Below are 14,732 nucleotides of genomic sequence, written 5' to 3' on the forward strand. Positions count from 1 at the left end.
GGTTTTATGTTTTGTTTCGAATTTTCAGCCTCTAAAGGATGGGGGGAGGGGAGACAAAACTGGGGACGGGAAAGGACGAAGAAGGTACTTTAATTAAAAACAACCAATAACTCGAGGTTTTTAGATATGGTCTGTCATTTCCTAATTAAGAAATGAGCTTGACAGTCCCTGGGCCAACTCAAGGTGAAGACTCCTATGAAACCCTAAAGGACTGGTGGTTGTCCAAGAGACGAAACTCCATTCCCCTGCGAGACCCCAAGCCAGTCCGCCCAGGCCGGCCGTACCCAACTCTGGGGTCCTTTCCGTCCGGCAGTCACCTCGGCTCCCTCAGGTCCGTCTCCTCCTGAGCTCAGCTCGGCGCTGGGCCGGCCGCCTCGGGCTCGCCGCCACCAGGTCGGCGCAAATACCTTTTCCCTCCCCGGGGCCCCAGGCGCGGACACCTCCCTGCCTCCCTCCCTCCTGGCGGGGCCCTTTCCCGGCTGGGAAACAGCAGCGGCGGCCGCGGCGGCAGGAAGCGAAGCCCTTGTTGATGCTGTTCCTTGGCGCGTCTCCCCGCCCTCCGGCGGCCGCCCTAGCTCTTCCAGGCTTTGGGGCGCCCCCCTCCGCGCCTGCGCAGTGCCCCGCGGGGGGCGGGGCTCAGATTCCTGTCAGCGGCAGCGGCGGTGGCGGCGACCGTCAGTTTTCGCTGAGGAGAAGCACGAAACGGACCCGTTGGCTCTCCCCCCCTTCCCTTTCCCCGCCCTGAACCCCCCTCCTGGCTCGCCGGGAATTAGTCCCCGTGGAGTTTCCCCTCCGCCTCGCTGCCGTTTCCTCGGTCCTCGGCCCGGTGGAAGTCACTGCCCTCGAGGAGAAGGCAGCAGCAGCCGCCCTCGCCTCGCCGCCCCCGGTTCGGTGCCCGCGGTCCCGGAGAGGAGGTGCCGCCGCCACCGCCGCTCCCCCCCTCCCGCTGCCCTCGGGCCGGGCTGGGTCGAGCTGCGATGCCCTCGGACTTCATCTCATTGCTCAGCGCGGACCTAGACCTGGAATCGCCCAAGTCCCTGTACTCGCGAGGTGAGTCAGGCTGGGGGCTGGGGCGTGGGGGCGGGGAGGCCCGGCCCGGGGGAACCAGAGGGGTCCCCGTCGGGGGTGGGGGCAAGCCCGGGCCGGTCGGGCCTGTTTTGAGGGGGGTGGGGAGAGGCTGATGGAGTCGGGTGATGGTGGAAGGGGCAGGGGAGGAGTGGCGGCCCCTCCCCCGCGGAGCCGCGGGCTGCACGGAGCCCAATTGCCGTCGGCCCCGGGTCTCTGCGGCACCAGTCGCTCTGAGAGTCCCTCGGCGTGTCCGTCCCCGCCACACTCCTCGAGCGGCTGGTCCCGGCCTCCCCCGCTCAGGGATTCCCCCCTCCCCCAGACTGGGCCCCAGCGTGCCGGGGCCGCTGCGATCGGTGCGCCGCGGCCCCCCTACCAGGGCCATCCTCCCCAGCAAAGTTGCCCCCAAACGGGCGGCTTGGCTCGGAGCCGCTTCTGGGTGCAGGGGCACCATTTTTCTCCCCCCTCCAGGTTGTTTGTGCGCCGCGGTTCTACCCCCCGCTCCCTCCGGCCTAGTCCACTCCCTCCCCTTGTTGGGACGGCCCCCCTCGACCAGGCGTTCTTCCTTTCCTCGTCATCTTATTGCTGGAATGGGCCCGAATTTTCTGTTTTTCTCTCTTTCCACCTCTGTGGCATTCTAATGACTTACATCGTCCTCTCTTTTTACAAAGATAGGAGTGCTCTCTCTGGATTAGTTTTATTCCTCTCCCGTCCCAGGGGTACCAGCTCAGGCACTGACGCTGTCCTTTGAGAATTTTCTCTTTCGTTGCCGTTCCAGGACTCCTTGCAGGGAGGGGGCATTGGACAGAGATTCCCGTTTTTAAACTCTTTTGGCCAGGGCCTAAAGGGGATTCCCGGGATCTACGGTATGAACACTTGAGTTGATCTCTACCGGGTTTAAATTCCTATACTGGGCTCCACAAGAATGTGTTAGAACAGGTTCCCTGTGCAAGGGGCATCAAACCAGAACGCTCCCACTACACTCTTCACCACTTTTTAAACCCCTGGGAGGGGCAAAAGACGTAGATGGGTTATTAGCTACTCATTTCACCATATTAAAAGAAATTATGTGCCGTTGTGAGCCTCCTTCCTGAGAAATCCAGCGTTTCTTCAGTTTGGGTGTGATGTATCCATCCGCTGATTCTACCCCCTCCAGAAAGGGGGACCTCAGTTTCACCTTAGTAAATGTTAGTTGTTTAAGCCAAATCAGAGTGAGATGGTTTACTCTGGAAGGTACTGGACTTTACAGACTGACGACTGGGTTTGTACAGAGAGTCCTACTTAGTAACTGTAGCCATTGTCTGTTGCTCTGATGACTTTAGCTGGCAGTCACCATCCTGTAGGATGTTTTTCAGGCATCATACCTGAAGTAGTTGGAGATATTGTAGTTTTGAGAGTCAGAAGAAAAAAGATGATATCAAGAGATGATTCTTAGAAGAGGGCTAATGTGGTACAATTGGGTGCTAAAAATAGTCAAGACATTAACACCATTTGTGCAGTAATCATCAGATAATTTTCCATGAAACAAATGCTTTATGAAAATCGAAGTTTACCATAGAGACCAGTGTAGAGGCAATTCCATCTTCTTTTGCAGAGTATAGTCGCAGATATGGGCTTTAGCTCTTAAAAATACATGGCAGTTATGTAAGAGATTTATGCCACCCTTGCCTTTTTTTCTTTCTTAAGTCATTCAGCATAAAAAGTACTTAATGCTTTTTGTGTTTTTCAGATTCTCTGAAGTTACACCCATCACAGAATTTTCATAGAGCTGGACTATTGGAAGGTCAGCAAAGTGCCATTTTAAAGCATATTGTGTGAGTATGCAAAGGCTTTCTCTGAAATGGAGTTTAAATGAGAAAGTGTGAAACTTTGCAAACTCATACAATGTAGTATTCTCCTAAAGAGCCTGATCCTTCTTTTAGAGCAGCTGAATGTTTTAGTGGATTTTGTTGCTGTGTTTGATGTGCTTGTTAGCTTATTGTATCTGCTTTGAGAAGCCTTGAAAACCCCCCCACAAAATCACGAAAAATTATGTGTTGGGTGTTCTACTTTGGAATTCCAAATCTTAATTCTATCTTCTTATACATAAACTGAATATGAAAAGGCTCAATCATTATAATCATAAGTATAACTAAAAGAGTGACACCAAACACATATTTTGTTTGAAAATTCAGAATTTAGAACTTTTATATGTTGAGCATTTTGAAACAGAATGTTAATTATTTATTACAAAAGCATTGTATCTTTACTGTTGCATTATTTTAAAGGTTAAGGAAAGCCAAAGAAAGAGATGATTGGAATATGCTTAGAAAAAAAAGTTTGAGACATATTCTGGAAATGTTAATAGAGGGTGTAGAATTTAAATAGCTGACAATTATTTTAGAAAACTTTACATTGAAAAAAGAAACACTGTTGTTTTCAGCATTTTAAGGCTAAAAAAAAGACTCTATCTGTGTTTTGTAGGGTTTCTAACATAATTTTTTAAGAAGCTTATTTATTTTTAGTAATCTCTACACCCAATGTGGGGCTCAAGTTTAAGGAGCCCCCAGTTCAAGAATCACATGCTTTTTGACTGAGCCAACCAGAAGCCCCTCTATTTTGTAGTTTTTGAAATTGTTTTTCATATCCTCTTTGAATTTTGTAATCCTGTAGTTGGACAGTAAGGATATTAATTTCCCCATATTAGAGATGAGTAACCTGAGGCTGGAATTAAGAGACTTGGGGGAAAAGAGTCACACAATAGCAGACATAATGCTTTTTTGTTTTAGCTGTCGTTCATTACCTAAACCCAAGCTGCCACTGTAAAATACGTAACCGGTAACTTAAACATTTTGTGGTCCACTTTAAAAAGGCCATAAAGGGACGCCTGGTGGCTCAGTCAGTTATACATCTGCCTTCCATCTGCCTTTGGCTCCTATCATGATCCCTAGGTCCTGGGTTGGAGGCCTGTTTGGGACTCCCTGCTCAGTGGGGAGCCTGTTTCTCCCTCTGTCCCTCCCCTGTTCATGCTCTCTCTCTAATAAATAAATATAATCTTTAAAAAAAAAAGGCCATAAATGTTTAAGTTTTTTTGAGTTTAGATGTTTGCCTCCCATATGGTATAGTCTGATACAGTGGTGGGAAGAATGGATTTTGTAACTGAGGTTGAGTTTGAATAGCAATTTAGTTGCTAATAAACTCTGTGGCCTTGGGCAGGTTATTTCACCTGTCTAAACTTTAATATTCTTTCTATAAAAATGTATATAATCTCTTAAGTTTACAGAGGTAATGTGTATGAAAATGCCTAGTATAGTGTCTGGCTTAATAAATGTTGAGTTTTCCTTTTAGTATCAGCTAGCTTTTTTGACTATAATTTAGAGCATATAGAATGTTATTTAATTATTAATTATATTTATATTTAACAGAAGCCCACTGATATATATTAGTATAAAAACAAATTACAACTGTTTAAAAAAATTTTTAATTTTATTTTTAAGATTTTTATTTATTTATTTGACAGAGAGATCACAGGCAGAGAGGCAAGTAGAGAGAGAGGGGGAAGCAGGCTCCCTGCCCAGCAGAGAGCCCGATGTGGGGCTTGATCCCAGGACCTTGAGATTATGACCCAAGCCAAAGGCCGAGGCTTAACCCACTGAGCCACCCAGGTGCCCTCCAATTACAACTTTTAAAAAATCAACTACAATTTGAGGCAAGACATTTTATGTGTTTCTTTTTTTTTTTTTTAAGATTTTATTTATTTATTTGACACAGAGAGAGAGAGATCACAAGTCGGCAGAGGCAGGCAGAGAGAGAGAGGGGAAGTAGGCTCCCCGCTGAGCAGAGAGCCCAATGTGGGGATCGGGGCTCGATCCCAGGACCCTGACATCATGACTGGAGCCCAAGGCAGAGACTTAACCCACTGAGCCACCCAGGTGCCCCTGTAAATGTTTCTTACTGAAGTAGATTTCTGTTTTTTATTCATATTGTCCAGTTGTGACCATGTTATAGATTCCTCTTTGTCACAAACCCATCCGTTTTCTGGGCAACAGACCAGAGAGTATCATAATCATAGAGATTATCAGGCAGAAGCAAGACACGAAAAAAGAAAGTGTTAATTAGTCCAGCAAATATTTTTAACAAGTTGATGGAAATGCAGATAGCCATTTAATATGCATATTCGTATGTATGTGCTTAAATACTTTTATTAAATTTTTATTTGAGAAGATCCTCAGTTTTTTGAAGTGAGACCATCCTTTCACAGATTATCTATACATTGTAAAATGTATAAATATCAAGTATCCTTTTATGGCTTTGATACAGGGAATCATAAGAAAGTTTGCTTGTGTAATGAAAGTATTTATAATCTGTGCACCCTACTTCTATTTAGAATTTACAAAAGTAGAGAGAATAAAATAACGAGCCACCATATTCCTATCACCAAGCTTTTAACAATTATCAATGCATGTCTGATCTTGTTTCTTTTATCCTCGCCTTTTCCTGAAGCTATTTTATTTTAAGACAAATATCAGACATTATGTTACTTTATATATACATGCTTTTGTATTATAGTGATCTTTCTTTATTAATTTTTAAAATACCCTACTTTATTCCAGGAAATACATATTCTGATTTATTTCAGTAAAGTCTCTCCTCTCCCTGCCCTCTTTTTAAGTTAAAGCACAGCTGGAGGCTACTGCTTCTAATGTATAGTGTACCTTGTAATCTATGTTAAAATTGTAGGTCATGCGTCAGACTTGAGTTCAAATCCTTGTTTCAGCGTTTGTGCTTGACCTTGGCTTAGTCATGTGATCTTTTTGTGCTTCAATTTCCTCATCTTTAAATGGGGACAATCGTAGTATCTTCATCATGGGCTGCTGTGAAGATTATCTGAGGCAAATTCATGCCTATAGCATTTAACCTAACACATAGTAAGTCTCAATAAATGTTAGCTTAATTAAAAATTCTGAACAACCACTTACATGGCATTTACTGTATGCCAAGAACTTTATAAATATGAACTCACTGAATTCTCTTACCAACCATGAGATGGTTATTATTATCCAATTTTACAGGTGAGGGTGCTAAGGCATGGGGAGGTTTAGTAACTTACCCAGAGTCACATAGCTGGTAAGTTGTAGCCAAGATTTCAACACAGGTAGTCTCACTGTAGTCTATGCTCATTAACTACTGTATTGTATTATATTGACTCCCTGTTATATAATAAGAAGTATTTTCTTTTTTCTTTTTAAAGATTTTAGTTATTTATTTGACACAGAGACAGCGACCATGAGAGAGGGAACACAAGCAGGGGGAGTGGGAGAGGGAGAAGCAGGCTTCCCGCTGAGCAGAGAGCCCCATGTGGGGCTCCATCCCAGGACCCCAAGCATCATGGCCTGAGCTGAAGGCAGACGCTTAACTGACTGAGCCATACAGGTGTCCTGAGAAGTATTTTCTAGTAATATGTGTGTATACTTTCTGTCAGTAGTCTAGATTTCCATTTAGTAGTAAACTCAACCCAGGGTAAGGGGAATTTGATTACTATGATATATAATTTGTTAAATTTTTTGAAGGACATATTTTTTCCAAATATAAGGTCTCTCTTTAGGAAACAAGGTTGGAAAACTTGCAGTTGAGTGTTATGGAGCTTTAAAAATAGATTCAAGGGGTGCCTGAGTGGCTCTGTACATTGAGTGTCTGCCTTTGGCTCAGGTCATGATCTCAGGGTCCTGGGATAGAGCCCTGAATTGGGCTTCCTACTTGGTGGAGTCTACTTCTCCTTATCCTCCCCATTCATGCTCTCTCTCACTATCTCTGTCTGTCTGTCTCTCTCAAAGAAATAAAAATCTTTAAAAAAAAAATAGATTCAAAAATCTGTTTACCATTCAGTTAAGTTTGCTTTTATCCTACATATCAATGCTGATCCTTCCTGCTACTGTGTGTGTGTGTTTAAAGAATAGGAAGTTGACATAATTCAGTTTCACAATGTAATGATTCATTATTTGTATATATTGGGAAGTGACTACCACAGTAAATCTAATTAACATCTATAGGAGTGCCTGGGTGGCTCAGAGGGTTAAGCCTCTGCCTTCAGCTCAGGTCATGGTCTCAGGGCCCTGGGATTGAGTGCCCCATTGGGCTTTCTGCTCAGTGGGGAGCCCGTTTCCCCCTCTCTCTGCCTGTCTCTTTGCCTACTTGTGATCTCTCTCTCTGTCAGATAAATAAGTAAAAAATCTTAAAAATAAAATCTGTCACCGTATGTGGTCCTGCTACTACCTTTTTATTTAGTGTGGTAATTGCCTAACAATGGGAAAAGGGTCCATTTATTTAATGCAATAATACAAATAATGTTTCTGATGACACCATAATTACATGGGAGACTCTTAATGAAATAAGTAAATAAAAGAGGTACTGTTGCAATTATGTTAAAAGTAACTTACATAGAAAAAGTCCTATACAAATGTATATACTGTGAGATTTTATTTTTGATTCTATTTTTGCATTTTCCCTGATACCTTTTTTTTTTTTTTAAAGATTATTTATTTATTTATTTATTTGGTAGACAAAGATCACAAGTAGGCAGAGAGGCAGGCAGAGAGGGGTTGGGAAGCAGGCTCACTGCTGAGCAGAGAGTCCGATGCGGGGCTCCATCCCAGGACCCTGGGATCATGACTTGACCCAAAGGCAGAGGCTTTAACCCACCGAGCCACCCAGGTGCCCCTCATTTTTCCTGCTTTCTTTAAAGAAGTAAGTTTATATGTAGTGAACAAAAAATAAAATGGTTTACAGTTAGTGTGTTCAAATTTGAAGGCTAGTAATCTTTGGAGTGTCTAGAGAAAAAGTTGAACTACAGAGAAAAATTGTCATTTCTTAACTCTCTGTATTGAAAAATACTGATTTTGGCATATATTATTTGCCATATAAAAAACTGATATAAAAATTAAACTAAAGTAAATGAATACGAGAAAGAGGTCATTCTGGAAATACAGAGATGTAAGATAAGATGGTAGAAAATCAGATAAAACAGGAAAAATAACATAAGCAAGTTGGTAAAAATAGAGTAATAAAAATAATAGGTTAAAATCTTTAAATGTTTTTAAAAGCAGGTGTTAAGAGATTACATATGATGGACTAAATTAAATAACTGATTAAATAAGAGCTAAACACTAATGTGAGGCAGTCTTAATATTAAGTATTTGAAACTGGAAGATTTATTTTTAAAAAATTTTTAAAGAGTTTATTTGTTTAATTGATAGAGATCACAAGTAGGCAGAGAGGCAGGCAGGGCCTGTGGTGGGGGGGTGGGGGAAGCAGGCCCCCCACTGAGCAGAGAGCCCTAAACGGGTCTCCATCCCAGGACCCTGGGATCATGACCTGAGCTGAAGGCAGAGAGGCTTTAACCCACTGAGCCACCTAGGCGCCCCTGAAAGGAGGATTTTTTTTTTTTAAAGAAGATTTTATTTATTTATTTGCCAGAGAGAGAGATCACAAGTAGGCAGAGACAGGCAGAGAGAGGAGGGGAAGCAGGCTCCCCTCTGAGCAGAGAGCCCGATGTGGGGCTCGATCCCAGGATCCTGAGATCATGACCCGAGCTGAAGGCAGCAGATTAACCCACTGAGCCACCCAGGCGCCCCTGAAAGGAAGATTTTTAAAAGAAAATGTGAAATATTACAATGAGTTAGGGACAATAAACTACTTTTTTTGTTACTGTTGTCACACCATTTGATATGGTACTATGCATAATTATACTTTGTAATTCACAAAATGAAAATCCTAAAAATAGTAACAGTGTTTTACTGACTTTGTGGAATATTTCAGGATTGCCATTAAGCCTGATTTATTTCTCTTCATAGAGCTGGTGTAAGTAGGGTAGTTAAGCCGTTAATTCTCAAATGATGAAATGTATGAAGGTATCTTAATGGAAAGGATTTTTTGAAAATATTTAGTATTAAAAATAATCTGTTGGATTCTTTTCTTGTTTAGTATCTATTTTTTTTTTTAAGATTTTATTTATTTGTCAGAGAGAGGGAGAGAGAGTGAGCACAGACAGACAGAATGGCAGGCAGAGGCAGAGGGAGAAGCAGGCTCCCTGCCGAGCAAGGAGCCTGATGTGGGACTGGAATCATGACCTGAGCTGAAGGCAGCTGCTCAACCAACTGAGCCACCCAGGCATCCCTCTTGTTTAGTATCTATTAATATCCATAGATCCTTACCCAGTAACTAAAAATGTCATTATGGAAATGAAGTCCAAACATTGTAAGTCATCCATACCTAGTTCATCCTCACTTCTTGGTTCTGTCCATCTCCCTGATTTCCTCCTATTTGTTTTTGTGTCTCTTTCTAAACTCTGTTTTTGTTATTTTCATTCAGTACTAGAATTCTGCTGCTTATTACAGCAAGAGGATAGAAATTCATATTTAATCAGATGGTTCTTGGCTTGCTCTTAACTCACTCTTGACACTACTATAATTATTCCCAGAGTCCCCTAAAACTTGAAAGTGATTTTATAGAAAAACATTTCTTATTGTGATTAATATTATATATAAAAAATAGCCACTTTATATTAGAAAAAATTGACTCAGATTGTATTGTCCATAGGAGCACCTGGGTGGCTCGGGTGGGTGGGTGGCTCAGTCAGGTAGGTGTTTACCTTCCTTTCAGGTCATAATGCTAGGGGCCTGGTAACGAGCCTTTAGCCTCAAGCCTCACTGTGGACGCCCCGCTTAGCCAGGAGTCTGCCTCTCCCTCTGCCCCTTCCCCTCTCCCTCTCTCTGGAATAAATAAAATCTTTAAAAAAAAAAAAAAAAGATTATATAGTCCGTAACGAATAATAGGTGATTAGAAAAAATAAAAGATCAAAGTAATCTGAGGTGTCATTTGGACCTTATTTATAGTGAGAGAAGATAGTCCTGTTATCTCTAAGTTGTAAGACATTCTTCAGTAGAAATGTTGCTTATTAATTTATGTTATTGTCTTGTTGCAAAGATTTTATTTCAAGTTACATAAAAGAGATTCACGTGTCTTTTATTTGCTGTTGTCTTAATGAAAATCAAGGTTAAAAAAACTAACAGTGTATAATACACTAATTACAAACCTGTACTTGAGTGAAAAGGTAGAAATTTTCTTTATGGTTTAACTATAGATAATGATTCTAGCTTCCAAGTGTAAATAAAACCTGGTGCTGTGATAAAGGATCTATATTTTTGATGATTTGAAATTAAAGATGTGCTACGTGGACATTTTCAGTTTACTTATTCTTAATAACTATTGAAAAATAAATTTTTTTCTCTTAATACTTACTTGACTAGGTGATGAGAATTAGTGCTGCCCAGCCATAAATGTTTAATCTTCTCCCCACCCATTCAGAAATGTTACAATTAGTCTTTTAGTAAATTTGGTATTGGTATTGGTTGCGTCTTTTGTTTTTTGGGTTTTTCTGGTATCTTCTTTTGAAGATGAGGCAAGAACAGAAAAAGTTTCTAAGAGTGACCTAAGCTGTTGATTACTCTTACCTTTATAAATTTAGCTTTAGTTTAGTGGGGTTTTTTGCTGTTGTTTTAGTTTTAGTTTTAAGACATCTACTTAAAATAACATTTGTAGGGCATGATAAAAGAAACAGTGTTGGTAAAGAAAGATTAATAAATTCAGTGCTAGTAATTGGAAACATTTTTTGAGCAATTTATGTGTGCCAGAATTTTACAGATATTTTTCACATTTAGTCCTCAGAAAAAATCCTCTGAGATAAGAGTCCGTATCTGTATTTCATAAATGAGCAAACTGAGGTACAGAGGGATTCGCTTATTTTCCCAAGGTCGCGTAGTTAATCAGGGAGGCTGGAATTTGAAACTTTCACTATTTTACCACAGAGTATTGAGCTTATCCTGACTCTCTTTAGTATAAACATTTGATAATTGATATTTACACTACTAAAATTACACCACTGTTCATATGGTGTAAAAAGAGTGCTTTGTGTAGGATTCTTCAACTAAACAGCCTCCATAAAGTAAGAAGTTCTATAAGCCACAGATAAAAATCAGTTAAGAATACAATGATGACCCTTTTGGGGAAATATATTAACACTGGAAATTGGCAAATCATTGCCTGACTTGGGTGAGTGTCTTTAAGATTGTACCACCTCTGTGTTGACAGGTGGTGGTACTCAGAAGTGAAAAGTAGGGGAAGGCTAAGCAGACCATCACCAAAGGAGAATTACTTGAGAAATGGAGGATGCCATGGGACTCATCACTTCTTTGGCATTAGTTTTATGGAAGCCTGGAATCATTGCACCTTATTTCTGCTAATGTGTTTCAGAGCTTAGCTAAATTTGAAAGGAGATGAGCAACAGAGAATACAGTACTAATAGAGCTCTTGGAGTTAGTTCTTTTCAGGCTGTGGTTGGTCATTGTTCATGAATTTCCTGAAAAATTTGTGTTAGGCATTAGAAAATATGGATTTTAGTTCTAGTTTTGTTTTGAGACCCTGTGGAAAATCGTGCAAGCATTCCTTTTCTTCGGTAGAGACTTTAATAGCTGTTTTGCTTACCTAAGAGTTAAGAGGAAAAAACAACTGACACGATGTCAGAGGACGAAACTATAAAATGTCTGTATCAGTAGTGATACTCTGCATTGGGCCCTATTAATTTACTTAGGTTCTTTGCACTGTCCCTCTTTCTAAAATCTTGTTCTACTCATATCTCCATTTTCTCATGGTACTTTCTACATTTGCTTGTTGGTTTTTGCGATTAGTCCTTGTATTCTCTCTCTCTCTCGCTCGCTCTTTTTTTAAATAACAGATCGTCTTTATATAGAAGCACAGAGGTTTACCAATTTAGGGTGTTCCATGAATTTTTAACAAGTGTATACATCAGTGTAATCACCATAGATGAGATACAGAACATCTCAGTCACCCTGTTAGGTAGGTTACCTCTTGCTGTTTTGTAGTCAGTCTTGCCCAACTGGCAAGTTGCCCTCAGGCAACTACTTGTCTGTTTTTTCTTAAAATAGATCAGTTTTGTCTTTTTTAGAATTTCGTATTAATGGATTTATACACTATATGCTCTTTTCTCTTCAACTTTTGTTTGTTCAACCACTGTAACGTTCTAAAACGGAAAACTATTTTTTCAAAGGACCTAAAAATAATGAAAATTTTTATTCTGTTTTACATTACTGTATTCTATAATGTAGCTAAGTGTAATTTTCTAGGGATGACTTTTCATGTTTATGTGCAAGTATAGGTTACTTAGTCATGATATTTATATTTATTCACTCACTTAAAATGAATTTGCAGGAGCACCTGGGTGGCTCAGTGGGTTAAAGCCTCTGCCTTCAGCTCAGGACATGATCTTAGGGTCCTGGGATTGAGCCCCGCATCCCCACATCTCCGCATCGGGCTCTCTGCTCAAGAGGGAGCCTGCTTCCTCTCTCTCTGCCTGCCTCTCTGCCTACTTGTGATCTCTATCTGTAAAACAAATTAAAAAAAAAATCTTAAAAAAAAATGAATTTGCACATGGATCTTGGCCACATATAGTTTATAGCTCATTAGAAGAGATTGTATGTGAATAAACAATGTTTTAAAGGGTTTTGTAATACAGTCTAGATTAGAAAATGAAATTAATATGCTTGACTTTTTTTTTTAAAGATTTTTATTTATTTAATTTGACAGAGAGGGACACAGCGAGAGAGGGAACACAAGTAGGGGAAGAGAGTGAGGGAGAAGCAGGCTTGCCGCTGAGCAGGGAGCCTGATGTGGGGCTCGATCCCAGGATCCTGGAATCATGACCTGAACCAAAGTCAGCTGCCTAATGACTGAGACACCCAGGCACCCAATATGCTTGACTTTTAACTTTTATTTGCTCATAGGAAAAAACTTCTGTGCAACTTACACCAGAGCATATAGTTTGCCCCATACCAGATAATTAAAAATCAAAGTTTAGAGCTTTAAAATTTCTTTGTAAAATAGTTTAAGTCTGGAGAGGGTTATATAGTTGAAGAGTACGTAGTGGGTATGCAATACTGTAGGTTAAGTGTAACGGTCAAAATAAAAATGAGCTTTCTGTCACATATAAGGTGAGTACTATCTTGTCTTTAACTCTACTGTACGTACTAATTTTGAATAAAATTCAAGTTGCCCAGTAATCATTTTTATTACATACCATACTGCTAGTTTGGACCTTAGACATTAAAATACTTGTGTTGGGATGCCTGGGTGGCTCAGTTGGTTAAGGGGCTGCCTTCGCCTCAGGTCATGATCCCAGAGTCCTGGGATCAAGTCCTGCAACCAGCTCCTTGCTTAGCAGGGAGTCTGCTTCTCTCTCTGCCTCTGCCTGCTTGTGCTCTCCCTCTCTCTGACAAATAAATAAATAAAAATCTTAAAAAATAATAATAATAATAAAATACCTTTGTTAGCAACGTAATGGAACAATTAAATGTTTGTTGATGGGACCTGGTTACACAACTTAAGTATTTATTTGAATTAAGTTTTCATTACAGTTGTTTAGGTAAGTCACTAAAATGCCTCATGTTTAAAAGTATGTAATAGCAATGAAGCATCCAAACGTAAGTTTAAGCTAACAAGTAGCTATTCTTCATAATAAAGTTGTAATTAGAAGTCTTTAAGATTTTGTAGTATCTCTTTTTTCCAGTTTCCAAGTAGTGACTTGCTTATTAGGTTTTCAGTCTGAAACGAAGATTTTACTTGAAAAATATCACTGTAAAGTGGAGTTAATAATAATAAATTAGTGTTAATAAGTTAAATATTTAATTTCTAAGTACCTAGGACTTTAGAAATTATAAATTAAAATTTTACTGGAGTAAATTTTTATAAAATTGTTTTGTGAACTCTAACTTTTTCTATATCCTTTTACTATGTATTGTTAAACCATATTCTCTAGAATATTAGGCTAAAGTAGAGCAAATGAATGTAAAATGTAAATATATAGCTTGAATTTTATAATAATAATAATTTTTAAAGATTATTTATTTGAGAGACAGAGAGGGAGAGCAAGCACGAGTAGGGCTAGGGCAGAGAGAGAAGAAGAAGCAGGCTCCCCATAGAGCAGGGAGCCCAATGTGGAGCTCAGTCCCAGGACCCCAGAGATCATGACCTGAGCCAAAGGCAGTCAGTCACTCAACCGACTGAACCACCCAGGCACCCCTATAATTATTTTTGAAGAGCATTTCATTTTCTTAGTTTATTTTTACCTGAATAACAGATACGTTGGATAAAATGACTACTTAATTCCTTTAATAAGCTCCATTGTTGCTTTTTTGTTTTTAAATGGGGTAATGAAGTATTTGAAGAACAGAATGTCACTAGTTAGCTAACTTACTGGTCTATTACAGTAAACACAAATGGTACATTTATACTGTAAAATATAGTAAGTAAAAACTAAAAAATAACTTTCTTTTTTTTTTTTTTTAAGATTCTATTTATTATTTATTTGACAGGCAAAGATCACAAGCAGGCAGAGAGGCAGGCAGAGAGAGAGGGAAGCAGGCTCCCTGCTGAGCAGAGAGCCCGACACGGGGCTCTATCCCAAGACCCTGGGATCATGACCTGAGCCGAAGGCAGAGGCTTTAACCCACTGAGCCACCCAGGCGCCCCTAAAAAATAACTTTCTTGAAAATGTTTTTTGGTGAACTTAGTAAGAATGGATAGAATCCATTACAAAAAATTCTGCACAGAAAAAAACT

At 40.2% G+C, this 14,732-nt stretch overlaps 1 protein-coding gene across 2 annotated transcripts in view; it reads left to right on the forward strand.

Annotated features, from left to right (window-relative positions):
• The first annotated feature begins 622 nt into the window (after window positions 1-622).
• The window catches only part of NFAT5 (nuclear factor of activated T cells 5), a 115,648-nt gene continuing 101,538 nt past the window's right edge, over window positions 623-14,732 (forward strand). The window contains exons 1-2 of one of the 2 annotated variants that reach the window (XM_059383290.1): window positions 623-1,050; window positions 2,795-2,848. In XM_059383290.1, the coding sequence (XP_059239273.1) occupies window positions 978-1,050; window positions 2,795-2,848 (127 nt within the window). In that variant the 5' untranslated portion in view covers window positions 623-977. The remainder of the gene's footprint in view (window positions 1,051-2,794; window positions 2,849-14,732) is intronic. The other variant, XM_059383291.1, reaches the window with a different exon arrangement.

This window comes from Mustela nigripes, chromosome 17, assembly GCF_022355385.1.
Source record: "Mustela nigripes isolate SB6536 chromosome 17, MUSNIG.SB6536, whole genome shotgun sequence".
Lineage (NCBI taxonomy): Eukaryota > Metazoa > Chordata > Mammalia > Carnivora > Mustelidae > Mustela > Mustela nigripes.